At 40.9% G+C, this 22541-nt stretch overlaps 1 protein-coding gene across 6 annotated transcripts in view; it reads right to left on the bottom strand.

The window, feature by feature from the left end:
* The window catches only part of SLC10A7 (solute carrier family 10 member 7), a 150673-nt gene extending 129541 nt beyond the window's left edge, over positions 1-21132 (bottom strand). For 2 of the 6 annotated variants that reach the window (XR_008577067.1, XM_054825110.1), the window contains exons 1-3: positions 20895-21132; positions 17024-17106; positions 7185-7260 (exon numbers count right to left, since the gene is read on the bottom strand). Coding sequence is in view for 2 of the 6 variants with exons in the window: in XM_054825110.1 (XP_054681085.1) it covers positions 7186-7260; positions 17024-17106; positions 20895-20994 (258 nt within the window). In the remaining 4 variants the exon portion in view is untranslated. Of the gene's footprint in view, positions 1-7184; positions 7261-11901; positions 12039-17023; positions 17107-20894 lie in introns of all 6 variants that reach the window. The other 4 variants (XR_008577065.1, XR_008577064.1, XM_054825109.1 and 1 more) reach the window with 4 other exon arrangements.
* Positions 21133-22541: the final 1409 nt, after the last annotated feature.

Below are 22541 nucleotides of genomic sequence, written 5' to 3'. Positions count from 1 at the left end.
CAACCAGGGACAAAACTAAATCTTTTATCACAAGTGTAACTCAAGCACTGATACCTTAGGGTAGTAAATCAGCTGCTTTTCAAAGGTGTCAGGAGAATCTGAAACTTCGTACAAACTGAAGTAAGGAGTTTGGGGGTAAAGTGCTCGAATATGAGGATTTCAGAAGTCTCGCTGTTAGCCTGAATTTGCTCCCACTGAATGAAGAGCAGAGGTGAATGCCTTTGAAAATTCCTTCCATTCTGAACAGTTTTAATAGTGGATCTATATTAGAACTACTAGTGATAAATGAAAGGAGAACGGGGGGCAGGGGGGAGGCAGAAAGCAGAAGATTCCACAATCGCTTTGGGTTACAGAAGACTTGAGAAGATGATGAGGAAGTCTAGAGATATCTAATGGAGCTGTGTGACTGGGACACATTATAGTGATGAAATTCATATTGTAAGTAATAATTTGGCCTACTCCTATGCATTGACGGATATAAAATGCACTCACCACTCAGGGAAGGAAAAACCCCTAATTGTCAATAAATAGTTCAATAAAAACCATCTGCTCAAAGCACAGTAATGATAAAAGAAAAGTAAACTCTTAGGATACATAAAAAATTAGACTGTAATACTAGAATAGAGTGGGTGAATTTAACGGCACAACAGCTCCTATGTACATACAAGGCTTATGCTGACACAGTTAATTCTTTATATTTGTACATGTGAAGTACAGACATCTTCCCTAAATTTGTCCTCTGACACCCACACACATTTCCCAGAGACTTCAGTGTAGTATCTAATGGTAGAATTAGTTACATTTTCATTTAGAACTATTTAGTCTGCATCAGCAGACAAAATTTATTACTGAGGAAATAAAAAAAAATTCATTGTAAGTTTTTTCCTTTTACAGTATCAAATTTAAAAACAATAGAATGAAATGACTTACCCGTTCATAAACTTAAAAGTATGAATATTTTAAGTGTAATTTGGAAATCAAATTTTAGACAACACTACTGTAAATTTTGACTTATATTTAGAGAAAAAAGCCTATATTATAGAAGACAAGTAAACAATGTGACACATACAGTTTATTTGAAGATCTTAAACGATTTTGTTTCATAATGCTTATGTGTTACCTTCCAAGGGTAAACACTCTTGGTAGACTGGTGCATCAGCGTATGAATCACAAACCATTAGAGCTTCTACTTCTTTTATTCATTTTATTTTTTTTAAAGGTTAATGTACATGTATACACAGTTCAAGGAACTTCAGATATTTTTAGAGAAATCAATATCTTTCCTGAGACTTTACAGTAGTGTTAGGGTTCACTGTTTTGTTTTGATTTAAAAAAACCCACCACTCATGAACAGAGGAATTTTCCAGTGTTTGTTTCTCATGTACTCACATGCTCTTTATTTTAAAATATCAGTTAAAACTATTGCATACAATTTGTTGGCAAAAATGTTACTACCCTCCCTTGATTCTTTTCCAGAAAGGTTAGCTGTGGACCTTGCAAATATATATTCAGTTTTATCCACTTCAAAAAACAAATCTAAAAATCCATACTAGAACTCTTTCTTTACATCTTATTTCATAAATACCTTTCTAGCTTTCTTCATTACAGTCTATCTTATATTTCAAAATCTTGTCTTGCATATGCCACACCTTGTTTTACAAAAGGCATAGCAGATCCACATGAAAGTTGCAGAAAAATCAAACAGCACCTTGATTAAGAGTTTGTACAAGCTACAGCTTAACTGAACAAAATAAACCTCAATGGTTTTGTTGTGTATGAGATCGCAAAACAGCCAAGCTATTCTTCAATAAAATGAACTGTCTGCCACGATTTATCTGTACAATTCCATCACAGCTCTTGCCTGTTATGTTACACGTTTCAAAAATATGTCATTAAGCTGCCATAAAAGTCATCACAAATTGTTTTTCCTCCCAAACTGATAATAGACTTATAGATCTAATTTTCAATCTCTTTTCTTCATTACTTTGATTCTTAAGGAGAGTATGACATTTGCTGTCTAATACTTTGTAGTAGTATCTGGCACCTCCACAGCATTTCTGTCTGAGGATCTCCAAGCTTTTAATAGGTTTGTCTTTAGAGCACATTGAAAAGCTGACATATTTGTCTCTCACAGAAATGGGTAGTTTAGAAGCAGACTTTGAAAGAAATGGGTTTTATAATTTCATTGAAAAACTACAAGACTTTTTGAAAAAAATGACACAAAAAAGTCTTCTGTGCTGTCGGATGCTATAATATCATTAAAAACCTGACCCTTCACAGCTCAACAAGAGCAAAGAACAAGAGACAGGCCTTCTGGCTTTCATTCCAATTTCTTTTTAACTACATGATCTGTCCTGTTCACAAATCAAGAGACTTTCTAAGTGTTACTGATAACAGAAACAGCTAAGTAATTGAGAAAACATCACCAAATTAAAAATTAGAGAGTTCGATTTCTCATGGTGATCCTTCCTTATTTTTTGATAGTGTACATATGAACATTTTTTTGTTTATATAGGGCTTCATATGCATCAAATTCAATTCTGTGTTTGAAACTGGCTTTGCTAATGAACTAAATGTATTTGCAATAAAAGCTAGGAATGGGCTGTTTCAGAAAGTTGTTTGCAAGGATGATGAAAGTAACATCACATAGGAAGAGAACATAAAAGGAATGATGGAAAAGCAGGGTGAAGAGGGAGAAACAGAGAGAAGAAATAAGAGTCGAAAGACGAGCTGAGAGAACAAACCACACACAATACAGAGATCAGGAAGAGGAGTTGAATAAACCTAAGAATGTGTCAGAGTCAACAGGTGTGAACTTGTAGCCCTACTGGACGAGTTGTATTTCTGCTCATCACATCAAGAACAGCTACTTCCACCAAAACAAAAGATAGAATACCCATAAGTCATCTTCCTCTCTTCCAAAAGACAAGATTTTCAGAGAGCACAGAGAGTTTCCCTCCCCATCGCTTACATCTCTCATTTACCAACACCTCTCTGGAGAGAGCGATACTAGCTCCTAGCTAGTTTGAATTATATAGGCAGATCTTTAGACAGAAATTTTAATCTCCTCCATATCTTCTTCCAACAACTACAGGGAAATATCTTACAATGCCACATATCAGACATTTTCAAAACATGGTACCTTTATCACTACTAGTACACAAGTTATTCTGAAGTGGTATAGAAACACTGTCTTGAACAGCTGAACACCTCTGCTGCTGCCACCGCCATCAACGGCAGTATGTAAGGAAACAAGATTTGAAAAGTCTGTCTTAAATCTTAGGTAACAAGCAGTACTGAGAGTGAACTACTATTATATTCTTTGCAGCTAGAATCTTTTGTTCTTCCACTCTGCTAATGCCAACAGTGGATTTCTCCTCCATTGATTGTGGCAAAAAAAAAATCCAATTCACCTATAAAATTTGCTACTTGTTTTCAGCCTAATTATCTCTTTGCTGTCTTTCCATTTCTTTCTTATAAAGTTACAGAGATCTTTTCCCCCCCCATAAACCCTATGACTTATGAAGAAGGCTCTTTCCAGTTCCCTAAAACAAGCCACCAAACCACTCATGCATCAGAGCTAAGTGAAGATGTTAGTTTTCACCCTCCAATACCAAAAGACTTGGAAGCCTTTTGGCTTTCGAATATAATGCTTCTCCCCACCATAATGGCACAGCAAGCAAAGGTGCTAACCGACTTGATGGTCTTCCCTTATTAATGGAAGGCTACTGCTGACAAAGGGCTTTTGATAAAGATTTATTTCCTCTGGAATGCCCCTAGCATCAAAACCAGCCCCCACCTGCTCATCCACCCGGCATACTGCAAAGTAATACAAATGGCTAACGTGGTAGAGTTCAGAATGCATGCCTAACAGCTGCTAAGACTAGACATTTGAAAGCAGTATAGATCACAGGGTTAGTGATCAAACCATGTATAGGAAGAAGGAAGACTTATTTTTGCTTTGGACAATTTCACATTTGCACTCCTGAGTAACTGTTCAGATGTTGCATTCTTATACACAGATCAAGAGGACTTAAAGCTTAGATACACTTTTTTGATATACCATGTGTTTGAACCATCAGGAAAACAAACACTGGTAGATTGTATAGTTGCTATTAAACACTGACAGTTATATAATAAAGATTTTTAGCTTACCTGGGTTTGTACTTACAACCCCAGAACATTAACTTTTTCAACAATGAACACAGATTAATCAGAATTCTTAGTATCAGCTTTGGTGACCACATCTTCCTTAGCCAACAGAAGCAGAACATTTTTTTGTGTGTCCTCAGGCATGTATCAATTTAAAAACCCAAATCCTTGTAAGATTAACAAAAATGTCTTCCTTTTATCATCTCACAACTAAATTTTCCAATTGATATGCAGCAAAATCCCTCATCCAAGCAGCTTCTAATGATGTAGGCTCTCTTTCTAAGCACTTGACCAAATACTTAATCACCCTGTCCCAGAACAATAAAACATAGCTTTTACATATGGCTTTCCAGCACTGATCTTCAAACACTTCATAAACTTGCCATTACCCACTACTGGTAATCCCAGAGACATGATACCCTACTCTGTTTTACCCAACAAGTTAATGACAGAGCTAAAATAGAATCCAAGTTTCCTCAGCACCAGGTGAGCACTTCTACCGTGCCATAATGCCTGATATTTCTTTGACAATAACCAAGTCCAAAGTGACATTCAACAGTCACTTCTACTTAGATGAAGAAAACCTAAAACCCTCTATACTGTCATAAGACAGTCAACTACCACAGTTCTCATGTGCTGTGTGTCTCAAGAAATCCAAGGAGGTCTTCACAGCACTTATTGAGGGTGTGCCTGTACTCTACAGCAGCAGGACACTTCTCAGACTAATTAGCTCATGTGGAGCTCCCTCACTAGATTGCTTCTCAGCAAGCTCATTTATCTTCATATTACATTATACAGTGTAGATACACCCTCAGACAAATCAATTTCTCTAGGTAAGGGATACACACTTGATGAGACAAAAACAGTTTAAGAGACATTATTATGAACAAATGCTCTCACAGTACAACCACTTCTATTTCCAGTTGACTCCCAGGTTTAAATTCTTCATATATCAAAGGGGATTTAAATTAACATGGGAAAAAAAGCATTGTTCTGCTCATGTCAGAAAAAGAAACATATCAAACAGCTCAGGTGAAATTTGGCAAGGAGAGATGTGAGAGGGTCTTCTCCCCTAGCATGAGATATGTGATTTGCTGTTCTTCAGAAGAAAAATTAACAATAGTCTGAATGACAGAGTAGCATCAAATTCCAAAAATATGTTTGCATTGGAACCTTGCTCAAGTTTGGCAGTAAATTTGCCATATACTTTGTCTACACTGAGCATGTTTAAAAGGGTGTTTCGCTTTTGCGTACCTTTCAAGAGCCTGATTGAGAACTCTCGATCCCCAAGATCAAATTTTTGATTCACACTGTCTCCACTGTCAGCAACTATCTGTAAAAATCACTAACAAGGTATGCATTTTTACATTCCTCCAACACTGGCTTGGTACAGAAGAATTAGAGGTTCAAGCTTACTTTGTCAGTGATTTATACAATTACTTACACAAGCCTCACACGATAGAAAGTTTCCAGTTTTCAGCTGGTATAAAATACACACCCCCACCACCCCAGAAGAATACTACCACAAAAAGGTAAACTCTAATGGTCAGGATACTGAAATACCTTTCTCCCTCCTGCACACAAACACTGTATGATATTGCCCTCAACTAACCAATCACACCTTATTTTTTTCCAGAGGATCTTTTCCTTGTTCTAAGGACAGTGCTAACACTGAATGAGCACTCATTCAATACGTCACCCTCACTGTTCACTATGTGGCATCTTTGTATATTTTACAGCACCTATATCTAGAATAATAACTAGAAAACTTATCATTTATCTGTATATATTCTCTATTATGTACCTGAATTATTTCCTTATACTAATTACTCCACAGCACCTCCACCAGACAATTTTATGATTCTTGTTTTCAGGTAGCAAACTGGGAGACAGTGATGTGCATCAGGATTGCCCGTAATTAGAGATGCTTGACTTGAGATGCTTTGGGTCTCTCTTCAGAGGATAGAGCAATTAAACAGCACTTTGTCAGTACAAAGTACAACTTCAATCTATTTCAGTGCTATCATGTGTTTTCAAAGCTGGCATTAATCAGTCCCAAGAGTCTGAACTCGGAAAATGAGAAGTACACAACTAATGGCCATATTTAAAAAACGTGGTTGAAATGACTCACCCAACCTCATGCAGGAGCTCTACGACTGAATTAAGATTTGGCTCTAACTCTTCAGAACAGCACTCCAGCAGCCCCAGCTTTAAAACCAATCTCTCTCAGTGTTATTCTCTCCCTTCCTCACCTACTAGTCCTCATTCACCTTCAGCAGTTAGGAGGAAGCAGATCTAAAGGAAATGACCTCATTAACTAGCACACCTGGATTGATTTCCAGAATGCTGTCTACCTAGCCTTCCTGAAAACAGCAAGTGTTTTGTGGATAGAGTCTGAAATGACATCAGCATTTGCCATTTTGAGGCAAAAAATATAACGTGACCAAACTGAGTTTGCACAAACTTCAATTCTGGCATTTCCTATTGCAATGCATCATTGTCAGAGAATTCCACGTTCCCAGAATTTTCACTTCATGCAGTCGCAAATAACAATATAAGATTTAAATGAATTTTAGTGTCTCCTTCATCACTTGCTATATTTGTAGCTTCAAGCTTGAGGAACTCCTACTATAGGGCCTCAATACTAAACACCATCCAAACAATCACTGCAAGGGCAGTTCTTCACCACAAAGCTAATTGTCTATGAGATAACCAGTACACAGCATATAAACATTATACAGTTAGGAATTACAGCGCAGCAACAAGCAGAAATCTGCTAACACAAATTTCTATCAGAAACTTTTCTATCACCTCAGAAAACTGAGCTTCTTTCAGTTTGAACAATACCAGCAGATAACACTATTCCCCTTGTTCGACACCAACACAATACCCAAGCTTTAATTCTAAAAATTTTTACAAACCACAATAGCATCACATTACAGTCAGTGTTTTGCCGCACGAGCTCATCATAAATAAATATTTATTTGACCTTCTGTTTAAAAAAAGCATTGAAGAACAAAATGAAAACTCACCTCATTTCCACCAACAGCTTTGGTTAAAATCACTGCAGAAGACACAGGAGGTGGCATGCAACCTACCGTCTGCAAGCTGAAAACAACAAAAAGAAATGTTACATTCTTCACATGATGCAAACACTATGCAACCTAAAACCTTAAAATACCAAACAGCTGAGTAGAAACAATCATCTTATTACCTGCGCAACCCAATCCATTTGTGTTACAGCTCTGCACCAGCTGGCAGGATTTCTATGCCATCTCTTACCAACTACCACAGTGAAGAGTCACGTCACCATTTAAAAACCCAAACACTAAACTGCTCTGTGACTTCATTTCCTCATCTGTAGTACTATATCTACCACTCACAAAGATATCTTCCCATCTATCACAAAGATAACTGCATCATCTCTCCTGATGTAGTAAAGTTTGTAGTGTGTTTTGAGATACCTGCAGCTATTTGGGGAAAAAAAAAAAAGAAAATAAGGACATAAACCCTTATTTTCTTGAAAAAGCTGTTCAGTGATAATGTTTACCGTTAAGTAGAAGAGTAAGAAGAATCATGCTCACTATTTCGGGTTCCCACTATACTTTGTCTACCTCCTACTAAACAAAAATAATCACAATTAAGCTTTTCATTTCCTGAACATTAAAAGATCATCAAATGTTTAATTTTTATGCATGTTTTCACTTCTTGGTAAAATCACCTGGCTTCCATTAATCAACACACCAAAAGCTTTCTCCTGCATTTTAGCAGTCTAAAATCAATTATCTGTCATTTTTACCATTGTTTGTGCAGCAAAATCATTGACATATATAGTAAATGCTGTTGCAAAGTAAGAAAAAATGGCAAGCTTTCTTTTGTTCTCAAAGACAGTCCACAAAAAGTGGTTATTACAAAAGTTAGTTGTATCAAATGTGTATTTAGAAACAACAAGAACACACCACAATAGATTACAGTTAAATTTGAGACTAAGTAAAGAAGAAAAACCATGTTGACTTAGAAGGAACAGTGAGGCATTAAAGTAGTCTGTGAAGCCCCCCAAAGCATGGTATCTACATATGTTTTCAAGTATTGGAGTTTGAGACAGTATTCTAGTTCAGATCAATTACTAGCAGTGAACTACTTTGCACTTTTAACTGTGTTAGTCCATCCCCGAGAAACGCAGTGTCAAAAAGCTAAAGTAAACAGAAATATTAAATCCAAACAACAGGGAGCATATTGTAGTGCAACTGATATGCTGCAAATACACAAAAAAGCTTAAATAGAAGAAACAGGTAAATGACAATGATGGTATTCAGTCTGTCAGCTACAGACACTGTGGAAAAGGAAAGAGAAAGCCAATGTAAGCATTATATAAATCCAATCACAAAGTGCCAAGCACCACCTAGGAAGTACATTGTACCTTTAGCTTACAGTGAAGTAAGCTACGGAAGCAGAGAGTTGGCAGCACTTAGGAAAAGCTCATATTGAAAAGAAAAGAAATACAGGAAAAAGAAATAGTGTGTAAAGTTTGGAAATATATATGAAAATAGACAGCAAACAAACACATGGCAATTCTGATGTCCACCCCCTACATTGGTTGTGATACTGTTATCTCTCTTCTATGTGGTCTCTTGGCAGTCAGCTCCTTGAACTTCTCACCTGCACTAATAAGGGGTGGATTAAGTTCAAAGTTATCCAGAAAGGTATGAAATGTGTGCAAGGGCATTCATCTCAGCTGGCAGGGATTTTCCACACTATAAGAGAAAGGTTTAATAACACAATCTCTGTGAACCCTCTCAAATTTAAAATAATACATTTGGAATTTAAAAAAATAAAAATCACTATCAAGCTATGTTTTTAAATATTCTTCATATGAAAACATTAATCTACCAAAAAAAATGGTACACACTAAACAGGAATACTTTTAATCAGATATATTGAAACATGCACTTGTCAACTGTTGTTTTTCCTTGCTTTGTATCAACTACATGTAACACTACCAATATACAAACAAATACCTCTAATGGCCAACATATTACTATAGATAACAACTGAAACATTCCACTGGTTCAGACCATACTATAAGCACTAACATCAAGGGTCCACTTGCTGCAGGGCAATAAATAATACCTGTTCCACTAATACATTACAGACAATTGAATGGTAGGGTCTGAAGTCACATATTTTAGATATGGAACTGCCAAAGCCATGTATTGTACCAGATCATTGCATCTTGTGCCTTACTACCTGTGCTGTAAATGCTATATGCTAAGAGGGGCAGAAGAGGAGAATCTGTGCAAACATTGCTAAGTTGCCTCATGCTCCTTTTCAAAGAGATCCTATCAATGCAAAACCTAGTCAGCTAACAAAAAAATTAACTTAAACATTTGGGATTATGTCAGTTTCTGCTCCACTTTATATATTTCAAAATAGTTGCAGAACAAACCTCCTAATATCATCCCAGACAGAAAGGAAAAACAAACAAACAAACCAACAACGGTAGAAACACAGGTGGAAAGGTGGTACCATCTGAATCTGCCTCCCAAATAACATTTACAGCAAAAGAGACCATTATAGAGGATGAGAGAATCTACCATTCGTTCTGAAGTAAGGCAGGAGACTAACTACGGGCTTGACTGTGGCCTTTAGGCATAGCCTTGTGTAGAGAGTAGTGGACAACTACAGTCCCCAGGGGAGCCACCCTGCCAAAGGGTACTGCATGCCCTTGGAAGCATATGCCTATTTTTCCAGGCCCTTGTGAGGACTATTGACTAGCTCCCACTACGAGCTGTGCTAAACATGTGTGATGAGGAATTAACTTTGCCAAAACCTGTCTTGCTCCCCCATTTTCATCAGGGTACTTCAGTGTTTGTAGGGAATAAAAACTACAGCTGTGGGGCATCAGGATGAACTTCTGGTTACACAGAGTGGCCAAGGCATGGGCAGTTCCTCACATTTGCTCCTCACTCTCCTTTCACATAACTGTATTGGAACATGCAAGTACTTGCTTTAAAATGTGTTGTCCTAGAATTAGGACAGAGCTCGGTATCTTCTGCACCTGCACAGCACTGACGGTACAGTTCCCATCAGGCTTCCTTTGCAGTGGATGCCTTCAGACCCACACAACGGCTGGTGCTCCGAGCATGTCCTGAACAGCAGTATTTATCAAGACAGCACTCTTTCAAAAAAAAAAAAAATCCCTTCATTAAATGAATGAAGTCTGAATACAACAACAGAGTTACTCCACTAAAAGACAAACCACAGCCAAGAATGAAATAGTACTCAAGGAACAAATGCTTGCAAGGTGGCTTGAAACATTTAAGTATACTGGCTCAGTGGTAACATACAGACACACCTTCATGAAACATGAGGCTGGTTTAGGCTCCACATTTAGGCAGATACACATACAGGTGTTTCTTTTTTTTAAAAAAAAAATACATACATACGTAGTTTTACACGCAGTTTTACAGATGTGTATGAATATACATACACATATACTTGTGCATGTAACAGATCATGTCCCTTAAATACTAAGGACCAAAGTGTCATAAAGTCATAGGAAAGAAGGGATGAGAAATGCTGCAAGGAACAAAAACCAGAAACACTTCTTGCACCTTGCACTTCAGAAACTGAGACTCCCACGGAGGGAATTTTGGCTCACTGGAAAATAATGGCTCTGTTCTAGCTAAGGAAAAACTTCACAATGACTTCACTTTAAAGAATAACCTTTACTATGAATAGCCAAATGCAAATAGACATTGTATAGCAACCTTGTTATTTCCTTGATGTACTAATACTATTAAGCAAAACAGTGCTAACTTTTAAATGATGACGTCTCAATTTCACGTTCTCAGTATCATTTGGACCACTTCACGCTTGGTGGAACACGCCTCTTAAAAACAAAATGCTCTTTTAGGTTTAGACCTTGTAAAAACATAAACATGAGCAGCTTTATCATTAAACTTTTAAGACAGGGAACTCTCCCCAAGCCATGTTTCACCAAGCAGTAAGAAACAATGGGGATTCTTTAAGTAGCTTTCTAAAATAATTTATTTTTGCATTCAAACATTCCAGTATAGCTGCATGGTGCTAGGTATTGACCTTTGATTCTGAAAAAAGCTTTTTATTTTTTATTTTTCATAACTTCTATCACTACAGCACCATCAATGCAGCTTTGGAAGCACACATTGGCAGAGTACACCAAAGATTTAAAACACATTTGTTTTCATGATAACTTAGCTTCTACTCATGTCAAAGTTCTCCCTCCACAAAATTTACTCTCTTTCCTCCCAGCCATAATTTAGCTAGGAGCAGATACTGAACCCCAATCTGGACACACACAAGAGATGCTCAATACAGACTGTTTAAAAACAGACTGCAAGACCAGTACATGGCATACACAGTATTTATTCGCTGACTTATGTTTTTCCTTCAGCCTTCCTTTTCTTTCCTCCCCATCCTCCTTGAGACTCAGCACAGTGCTTCAGCTGAGTTTTGTGAGAGAGAACGCTAACCTGTTGCAAGCTCCCTACGTATGAAACTAACTGGCCAGACCTTCTAAAAGTGAGACCAGGTTCCCAAAAGGATAATCTTGTGCATGTGCTGTGTTTTCAACAGCAAAGTGCTGGAGCACAAAAACAACTAGCAAAATCTGTTCACAAGACAAGTCTTAAAACACCCATTGCAGGATAAGCAGCCCTTTAAGAAGACAGCTACAAATATATGTCACTCCATTATGCTTAAACATACCCTTTTAAAAGCCATTCATTTATAGGTGTGATTGATAATAGCTGAAGAAAGAGCCATATTGCTGTTGGGAAGAACACAAGTGTAAAAATCTGGACAAAAAGGTGTAGTTTCACATGCATCAAAGCACTTGTCAGCTCCTGCAAAAGAAAAAGAAGAGAGGAAGTTGCAGTCATAACAGCTGAAGTAAGACCACGTTTGTGCTTTCAAAACTAGCATCATCTTTATAATACAAAGACAGTGCATGTCAAAAAGGCACCTTTAGGGTTCACCTGATCTCCTCTTTAATAATGAAGTATATCCAGACAACATAAAAGCTCTGCCTGCTCCTGGGCATTTTTCCAAAAGAATTGTCCACCACTTCAATAACAGTGTAGCTCTCATAACAGTAGCTTTTCAGCAGGCAGCCTTAGCACTTTGTCACTGCTTCAAAACCTGTGTTAACTATGCTGATGGCCTGTTTACTTTATTGACTACTGATGTAAGAAGAAGGAAAACTTGTAGAGTCCATGTGATTTCAGGTTTCTCTAGTCTAGAGAGCCACAAACTGTGATTCTCATTTATACCGTGAAAAAGGGATGTCTACATTACAAACAGTCATCATTTGTGGTGTTTGTTTTTTTAAGGAAAGACTAGCAAACATAAAAAAGCAAAGTAATCCATAGCAGATTTTGATTACTTATTGTATCAACAGATAGGAAATTCATAGAAAAAAAAAAATAGGCTGATGATGAATAGCAAAGAAAGAATACCAAGACCATAACAAACTAACAACAGCGAAGCCATAAAATTCAGATAAATAAGGTGCAAAACATTGCTGCAGACTGAGAAAGAAAAATTTTAATTTTAAATAGTGTAAGAGCACTCCAGAGAGGTGACCAAGTATCCTTACGTAATAAACTCTTCATTTAGCTCTGTGTCTCTCTGTTTCTGTCTTTTTGGGCACTGCAAAGATCTTCTACACAGTTTTTGAGTACAAGGAAAAAGCAGTGTACATTTCAGCTCATTTCAACTCTCAGACTGAGAAGAAAAATTACTTTACCTCTCTATAAAACTAACGTGCATTCTTTTCAAGTAAACAATGCAACAGGAAAAGAACTGATGGCACTTCTATTCAAAACCTGATTTGCTAGGATTCTCCAGCTGACACTCCAGATATATTTAAAAAAAAAATAAAATAAAAAAGTGTATTTCCATGTACAGTAATGCAGCAGCCAATCTTCAAATGCCACCCTCTCTCAGCTTCAAAACAGGTGAACTTTTACAAAACACAAACAAATACTCTATTTTTGACCATCCAAATGCTCACTGATGTAATTATACATCTGGAAGTACTAGCAATTTAGCACCATGTCCTTGTTACTTTATCTCTTTCAATAAAATTACCTCCCAAATTTGGGTTAGGAAAAAAAAAAACCTTCCACAAAAAAAAAATACATGGACATCTTGATCCAGTTTTACCAAGAAAGTATCATTACATTCAGTGGTTGGTTAACTGAATGAAACAACAGGGTTTTTAAATAAAGGAAGCTCTTAAGCAGGCTAGTATCACTCTGCATGAAAAAATAGGCCTTCTTCACACATAACCTGTCACAGTACCTATGGCATTATGAATAGCTTCACTGTAGTACTATTTCATCTTATCTCAAAAAGAAAGCAAAAATAAAATGCCTACAAGTAGAAACACATCCTGTGCGGGAAGAAAAGATCCCTGGAAGTACCTATATAAAAGTGTACATTTTAAAAGCAAGTAATACAATTGAGAAAAACCAAAGCAAGTGACTTCTTTCAGCAAAGCTGCTAATTCCTCCTTTCCTGCCAAGTCACCTCCAGCCCAGGTTTCCTAGTGGACCTGGAAGCACTCCCAATCTAGGCACCATCACACACACAGTACTGGCCTTTGAATTTAATAATTTTTCCAATTGGAAAATGCCTTAAAAACAGATGATTTGAGGAAAACCGTGCGATACTTTCAAAAGCAAAATCCAAAACAAAAACTTAGGAAAGACTGGTTAGAGCTTCCAGAGAGTAAGGAAGGCGATTACAACACAGCCAACCTAGCCCATGAAGGAATGCTGTATTAGCGGAACAGGTCTTTGCAGACCTAAATTATCAGTCTTTAAAATGGCTCTAGTGATTGCCTTTTAGAATAGTTATTCCTTAGACTGTATCATCATAGAACACCAAGGCAAACGGCCTTCACCCTCTTAAGCAATCTACAAGGGCTTGTTCCAAAGAAGCAGAAGTCTCAGAAAAGTTACTGGAAGCTGCTAGTTACGACTGTGTTTCTGCACACCAGGTAGAACAGGTTACCTTGTCTTTCCCAGTATTTCCGACCCTTCAGAGCTTATCCCAGCCTCTTGCTGGTCAGTGTGGGTCCCTGTTGCCATCCAGCCATGCCTACATGGTCGTAGCCGGACTCCTCTGGGCAAATATGCACACAGAGTGAACAGTGTTTGCAGTGGCTTGCCAAATTCCTCATTGAAATGGACAACTCAAGTATGGGATTTAATTTCTGGGGCCCTACAGGAGGTATTTGCTTTAAAAGAGCAAGCTATCCAGTCACTGAAAACTGAAAGACCATTATATTAAGGTGGAATCAAATGTTCTTGTCATTCCTGGACACAGACTATTTCTACAAATGTAAGAGCATCTCAGTGACTTCTACATTTGAAAATGTAAAAAGGCCATGCACAGACAGGCTCTCCCTGAATGCCGCCAATTATTTTGTAAAATGCCTTCTGAATGCACATGAGCAAATTTTTTTGAGCATGCACTTTCACGGCAGATAAACCCAGAAGTGTAACCTTAAAAGAGCATCAGCTATTTCTAATTTTGTCCGATTTATCTGAAGGCTTCCATTAACACACAATTTTTTATCATTTCATAAAGCACACCAAACACTAGTTTTGATCTAACATATTATCCAAGGTAGAACAGCCAACACACAGGTCAAGAACTAATAAAGAGAAAAGCAGAAATAATTTACTCTGCAATCCAATAAAAACATATATTAACTGACTAATAACAGCACCTTTAGGTTGTGCCTTAAACAATTAAAACATGCCCCAAAGTATTTAATAAAATCATGATGTGGCCTCCTAGCACACTTAAGGGTTGGTTTTGTTTTAAACATACATTTTAGAAAGTACTAGCACAAGGTACAATGAGCGAAATGGTTTTTCTTCCACCACCGTGGCAGAAATTCAGAAAAGGTTTAGCTTCTTGACGGAACATAAAGCTGGATGTATAGCACCAGTCCTAACTGATGCTTCCAAAACAATCTGAGATCAGCTACCTGGACATAAACATCAACTACCTGGACATAAACATCAGCTCCTGTAAAAGATTTATTTACATCAATATATTGCTTTTAGAACCAGATATGAAAAAAAGTTATGCAAGTTCAAAGTAGGACATGACACGTTGCCCAGGAACCTGTCAGTCGTGTCACCTTAACTGGAAAAAGTCAGAAGTACACTAGCATTGAGAATCTAATCAAGACTTTGACAGTGCTGTTGATTTCACTCTCACTCACAGATGCTTTACAAATATAAAGCTTCAAGGATACAAACTAGTGAAAGGGAAAGAAGTTTTACATTTCTTCTCTGCACGCAAAGATTCCTAACCCTGAAAGCAGAAAACTCCACTCCATTAGTACTACTCAGGCTTTGTGTTCCAGGTCCTCCTCTCTGTGGAAGAAAGTGCCTCTTTGCAGCCTACTTCCATTAGGATTAATTACTGTTCCAAGCAAATAGATAACATGGTTCCTCCTGCTTCCCCACAAGACCACAAGGCTCTAAATAGCTGCTACAGAATTGAGTAAAGTTATTCACTTCACTTATACAGAACTAGAGGCCGTAGAGCCAGCACTGCCAGCAGACACAGAAGGAGAGGGCTGCCATCAATTCAAACACCACTTCCGTTTGAAACTTTATCACTATAACCATGATACAGGTAGAGAAGCTTTTTTTTGTTGAATGCACACTGTTCATCCAAATCCCAGTTTGCCCAGATGATAACTGGACAATACCAGGATGATTCTTTCAGGCGTTAGTATCATGCAACATATGAACGACATCACCTGTTAGCACAGCTGACAGTGTAAAAGGAATCAAAAAAACTAGACTAGCAGAGACATGCAGTGTTTCACTTCAACCCTGGCTGCTCCTTCTCTTCTTGGCACGTAGCCATCATTTCCTTTCTCCATGCCTCCTTTACACATCACTAAGAGGTTCCCCTTCATCTCTTCTTACTCCTGGATTGTTCCTCTTTGAAAAATGTGTGACAAAATTTGAAACAAGTCTCAGTGTCTGTGATATGCAGCAGAGCATAGGTGCTTCAGGTCCACCTGTCCACAGCTAAATCCTACAGGAAAAGATTGCCAAGACTTTGTACCTGTATCTAGCCTTGCATCTGCAGAGGAAGCCTTTTGTGTTGATACTAGCTGCTGTACTGTGCCTGCCCAATGTGGTTAACTTACAGCCACCAGATCTTTGCTTGCATCAATCCTGTAGTGACTAGCCTAAACAGTTTTACTCAGAGAACACACCAGCAGGTGAGATGAAGGAGAGAGGCACAGAGAGATCACACCTTCTCTTCGTGTCCTACAGAGGCATGGAAACTCCACACAGCCCCTCTCTGCCTGGTTCCCTGCAAAGTTCTACCCTAGGATTCGCACAGTTTCCTGTCCTGTATCTCAACTGAGCAGTGGGGAAGCCAAGGTGCAGAAGGGGTGACAGAAGGCAGGTGCTAGTGTGCTCCTGGGTCTCACCCTGATTTGCATTTGGGACACATCCAGGGTGTAGATCCAGTCTCAAAACTGTGCTCAGCACTTCCATTTAGGTAAAGCCCTGCAAAGTCAAGCAACCCACCCTCTATGGATGGGTAAAATTTATTCACACACTCCTTCTCAATGTGTTCATTACTTTGTGAAGAATTTTCTGAAATCAAGAAGGGGTTATTCCATAAACGTCGAATATTTATCTTCCCTTGTAAGTCATTCTCCCAGCATCAACAACTACAGCATAGCAATTAAATATTCCAATTACATTCAAACCTGAACAAAAGCAACACAAAACTTTTTAAAGCAAAACAAGTATGAAACAATGAGAAATTACAGTACCTCGGTTTTTAAGGAGAGTCCACTGTTAAAGAATATAGCTGAAACAGCAATGTAAGTTATGGTAATTTCTGGTTTCAAGGGTCCTAAAAAATATAGACACAGAGAACAAAGTGAACTACAGTCAAAGAGGTAATGGCATGCATGTATTACATCAAAGTAAATGAGAATACTTAAAAAAATACCTGGAGAAAAATCTAATCATTAATGTGTCTAATAAAAAGAATGAGGTTTCTATTAAGTTACAGAAAGCATGCTATTCATTTTTAAATAAAAGCAAACCAGTGAGTGGAGAGTGAGGTATGATGTCGTACAAATTCAGTTTCTGTGATTACAGGCCACTGCGAACTAACAGGTAAATTCTGGAAATGTGACTAGGGGGAACTTTTCATAGTTCTGTCATCACAGTATCCCTATAGCGTCAACAAACTCAAACCGTACACTCAAAAATATTAGCTGCTCCCTCCACAGGGCCATGGATGTCATTCACATATCTACCTCTCACTTCTTCCCCTATAACACACACATCTGCCCGGGTGCCTGCACAGAGGAAACCAAATCGTACCTTGAAATTATTTCCTTGGGGCAATACAATTCTGCATTATTCCCCCACAACAGGGCTGTGGCAAAATGGTTCTTTCCAGCCCTACAGTAACACATTTCAGACACACTGCTGCAGTGAGATCAGCAAGGGCAGATGCCTGCACCCCCAAGGGATCCACTATATTAAAGGCTTACACTTGAATATATTTATATATTTTTTTTCAAGGGGATTAAAATAAAATACTTTTTACACTCCTATAAAAATGACAAATTCTCTTAATACACTTTGCCTTCAGAGGCCACCAAGCACAAAACGTATATACTCATTTTTTCACAAGCATTCAACCTGTTATTATATTAGAAAGAAAATATTAGCAGTCTACTTAGGACCAAAGTAATATCCTAACTCTGCAAGTGAAAGTAAGTTGTCTTGAGCAAAACCGCAGCAGCAAACAAGCAAGCCTTTACTTGACACTCCAGAAGAGAAGATCCTTTCTGCTCTCTCAGATGAATGACACATTGATGGTCACACTGGAGCAAGGTCAATGATCCTTAAATGAGAGGGATTTGATTGTACACTGAGTCTACTCAAATTTGCATCTCAAGTCATTTAAACCCAAACCCTACTCTCAGAGAGGACTCTGTTGATGAAACACTAAAACTGTGTGTGTTAAATACAAAAAATAAACCAAACAACCTACATGAAGTGTTAAGGTAAAAATAAGCCAGGAAATGTAAGAGTTAAAGTTGCAACAAAGCACATGGCTAGTTGCAAAATTGTGGCACGTTAACCCAATAGCCAGGGGGAGATAAAAAAACCAAACAGAAAAATTATATAACTATATATAATTATACAGAAAACTGTATTTTTTTTATATATATATATAATTTTTCTAATCTTTTAGAAGATTAGAGCATATATGTGCATGCACGTACACACTGGGCAGACAGGCAGTGAGTTAGTTGGTCTGGCTAAGAGAGGGGTTCTTCCAGGACTCAGTTTTTCTATTTTAGGGTTTTTTCACTGGGCTACCTGAACTCCTTTACACAGGAGAAACCTATCACTGGAGCAACCACATATTTATGGAGCACAGGGAACTCTGATCAGAACAGATCCCCTTCATCTCTTGTGCAAAAGACTGGTCAGGAAAGCTCTTTTCACAAAGGAACTAAGTAGGCTCATTCATCAAATAGGAAAACACACGAAAAGGGCTTGGCTTATGCCCTGAAGGTGGCAACAGCACAAATCTTTGTTATTTGTGGCACAACTTTCCACTGGTATGGAGGATGCTGGATCATCTATATCATTAAGCAACGTCCTGCAAATTACAGTGCATGGTTTTGTCAGCTGGAAGATGACAAACCAAGGTTTTTTCTTATGCTGATATTTCCCACCTCCCACCTCTTTTTTTTTTTCTGGTTTTAAAATAAGCACTGAGATTGCATAGCTTCAGAAGAGGGATACCACTTTGGGGAACATGCGCTCACAAGTTTCAATCGATTCTTACAAGACTTTTCAAGCAAGTTGTCCCAGGAACAATACCGTGTCAACACTTGACATCTCTCTGCAGTAGGATAATTAAATGAAGTGCTCCATCATAGTGCTTCCATGAAGGAAGTAAGCTGAGGAAAAATTATCTCCTACTCTAGTTAAAAGGATCTCCCACATTGCTGCTAACAATTAGCATAACAATCAAACCAGAAAGTGACAAACCACCTGATACTATCAATTTAAAGTTGTCTTTAAGGTCTGCTGAAGACACAGCATGGATCCTGCAAGAAGCTCTGTGTGGGTCCTATTCACCTATGCAAAACAGCACACAGATGTTAGAAGGGATCCTTGCACAGCAGGAATTTGCCTACCCTGAACTCCATGAAGTACCGGAGCCTTAGTTGCCACAGCAAGTGTTCAGAACCATATTTTTTTAAATCACTTTCTTTTTTCACAGAACCTAAGTGGGAGGGAAAGGTTGGCTCCTCAGTGAGAAGCTGTCTATCCTCAAACTTCAGCTCTGTTAAGAAACAAACAAACAAACAAATCTATGGGTATAAAAGCACAGCTAGATTCTTCCTCCTCCCCCATGACACAGAATGGCTAAAGGAATTCTGTTCAAGCGTTCTACACCCCTTTTCTTAAATCTTCAGAGATCAATTAGGAAAAAAATATAGGAAATTTAACTTGTTCTTGAAAATTGTGAACATCTGGAACTAAAGGTACAATGGAAACTAACCAGAAGATGCTGACAGCATTTATGTTTAAAGATACACCATTTATTTTAAAACAACACTAGGTATTTCATCAGCTCTTGTTACAAGAAATACTCAAGACCTTACTGCTTAGAAAAAGACAGATCTTTCTTCTGATTTGTTTACTGTGAGCATTTGATCTTGCACTGGAATCATTTTCACTGTTTTCCTTTATCTTTCATGAGAAGGTAAAAGGGGATAAAAGCCCCCTATCTTTAAAATAGAAGTGTGTTATTATAAAGTAAAGAATCATCTGGCTGAAATACAGCACCTGAGATTTTAACACAACGTACATTAAGCTACACGTCTCGAGAAGTTCACAGATGGCACATTCATACACTGAACTGCAGTGACTTTATGCCCATCTTAGAGTTCTTGAAGTTATTACTTAGTTTAATAGGAGTGCATTCAAAGTAAGTTGCTATGCAGTTTTCATTATTACTAATCCCAAAAGAGCAGGACATTATTCAAGCAACTGGTACAGTGCCTAGCAAAGGTACACACAGGAATACACCTTGAAACATTTCTTGGGTGCCTGAGAGTGACAGATTAACCAGCAGAGAAGGCGAGCTGCTGGAGGGGCAGGGACCACTGGAGGGCCCGGCGGATTCGGCTGTGCCCTGCACCCCGCAGCTTGCCCTCCTGCACCCCCGGGCAACTCGAGTTTCAAACTTCCTGAGCGGATGCCCCCATGGCCGAGGGACACCTGAGCAAGTCTCAGCGTCCCCGGCAGCAAAGCGACCGGCACCCTCCGCCCGGGGACCCGCAGAAAGGCCCGCAGACTCTCCTCCGCCTCCGCACCCCAGCAGCGAGGCTGCCCGCTCCCCACCCTGTCGCCGGCACCGGGGCCCACCCCGGGCAGCGCCAGGCCCGGCCCGTACGACCGAAACGCGGTGGGTGACGGGCGGGGGGGGGGCAGCGCCGGCCGCCGGGAGTTGGCAAAGTACCGCCGGGCCCCGCTGAGGGCGCCCGGGCTGTCAGGCGGCTGCCCCGGGGATCCCCGCCAGCGCTCCCCGCACGGTCCCGCACCGCCTGCCGAGCTGCCGGGACAAACCGGCCCCGGTGGGGCAGCGACCGGACTCACCCCCTTTGACGCCGACGGCGGGCTCTAGCCGCGCCACCGCGATGACCAGCACGATCCCGAGGATGAACCACTCCTTCCGCAGGCGCTCCAGCAGCCCCATGGCGCGGCCCGCCGCTCCCCGCCGCCCGGCACGGCACAGCACGGCGCAGCGCCGGGGCGGGGTGCAGCCCCACCGCCCGCCGGCAGGACCAGCCGGATCCGCTGACAGGAAAAGTCTCACCCACCGCCGCCATCACTACCACGCACCTCCTAATAGGCACGCAGTCCCCGCGCCGGCGACCGACCGCAGCACCAACACGCACATACATCCCCCCCGTCGGCTTCGGCCACCCCCGCCCCACGCTGCATTCCCCCCGCCGAGGCGGGGGCACCGGCGGGCACCGCGGGTCGCGGCGGCGCGGGGTGGGGAGACGGGACGGCAACGCCGCCGTCGTTGCTGTCTTTGCTGCCGTCGCCGCGCGGCCTGGGGAGCGCGGCCCCCAGAGCCGGCCCGGCTGGGCAGCGTGGCCCCAGCGGGCGCGGGGCTCAGCGGGCGCGGTGGGGGAGCGGGCGGCGGGGTCGTGCGCGCTGTTTTGGTACATTACAACGTCTGCGTGACGCCTGGCGTTTGACGCGCAGGAGGGCGGGCGCGAGCTGGCGGTTGCGGCCGTTGGGCGCGCGCAGCGGGCCAGCCGGGCTGTAGGGGGGCGGGAAACGGGGGGGGGGGGGCGGGGGTGTCGCTCCCCGGTGTGCGGGCACACCCCCCCCCCCGCCGCAGGCCGGCCGCTTCCACCCCGCGTCAGCCGGGAACCGCCGCCGGGGAAGGGGGCCGAGGCGGGATCTTTCCGTGGCGGCGGTTCGCTGTGAGGGCGGGCAGGAGGCTGCTGGCAGTGAAAATCCTGACAGTTAAAATCCTGCAACCTGTATTGCGTGAGCGAGGAGCTCCGGACAGACGGTGCGTGTCGTGTCACACACGTATCGCCTCTGTACACGCGCGCGCGCCGTGGTGGCGGATGACGGGTCGTTCATCGTCGCCTCGGAGTTCACCCCCGTGTCGCTTCGTTGCCCGAGGAAGGCGCCTGCCTGTCCGGTCTGAGCCGACCCAAAGGCATCCATCTGCCCTGCCCGCAGGAAAGGAAACCCCTATCGCGACGTGCCGACATCATCTCCCGTGGCGTGTCCCGTGCCGCTGTGCGCCTGCTGAGCGAGCCGGCTTCCAAAGTGGAGACGATTCCCTGTGCGGAGGTCGGTGGGTTTATTTCAGTGTTAAATACATTGCCATTAAAACAGAGTATCGTAAAAAAACCCAAAAACCCCACTCATTCTGATGCTCGACCTGCGCTTTCCATTTCCTGTTCCCCTCTTGTCTCCGCTTCCCCGATGGATTCATTAGCCCAGCCTCTGCCCGGCCACGACCCCCTCGCTCTAAATCACATTAACAAGGAAACGATAAGGTATAAAACGCTCTATCGTCACAGCTGCTCACACCGGTATTGCCACGGCTGCCTCGTTCTGGCAGGTTTCAAACACACGGCGGTTCTGCTGTGTGATTTCTAAATATTTAGGTAAGTCTATGCTTAGCAGTCTCTGTGGATATATTCAGGCTTCGAAGAATAGCCCTGCCGTACGCTTTCTGCTCTCTGCTCCCAAGTAAATAAATGTTTATAG

The sequence above is a fragment of the Grus americana genome, chromosome 4 (genome assembly GCF_028858705.1).
Source record: "Grus americana isolate bGruAme1 chromosome 4, bGruAme1.mat, whole genome shotgun sequence".
Taxonomy (NCBI): domain Eukaryota; kingdom Metazoa; phylum Chordata; class Aves; order Gruiformes; family Gruidae; genus Grus; species Grus americana.
The sequence above is the reverse complement of the archived record's forward strand: the minus strand, read 5'-3'. Positions and strand labels throughout refer to the sequence as shown.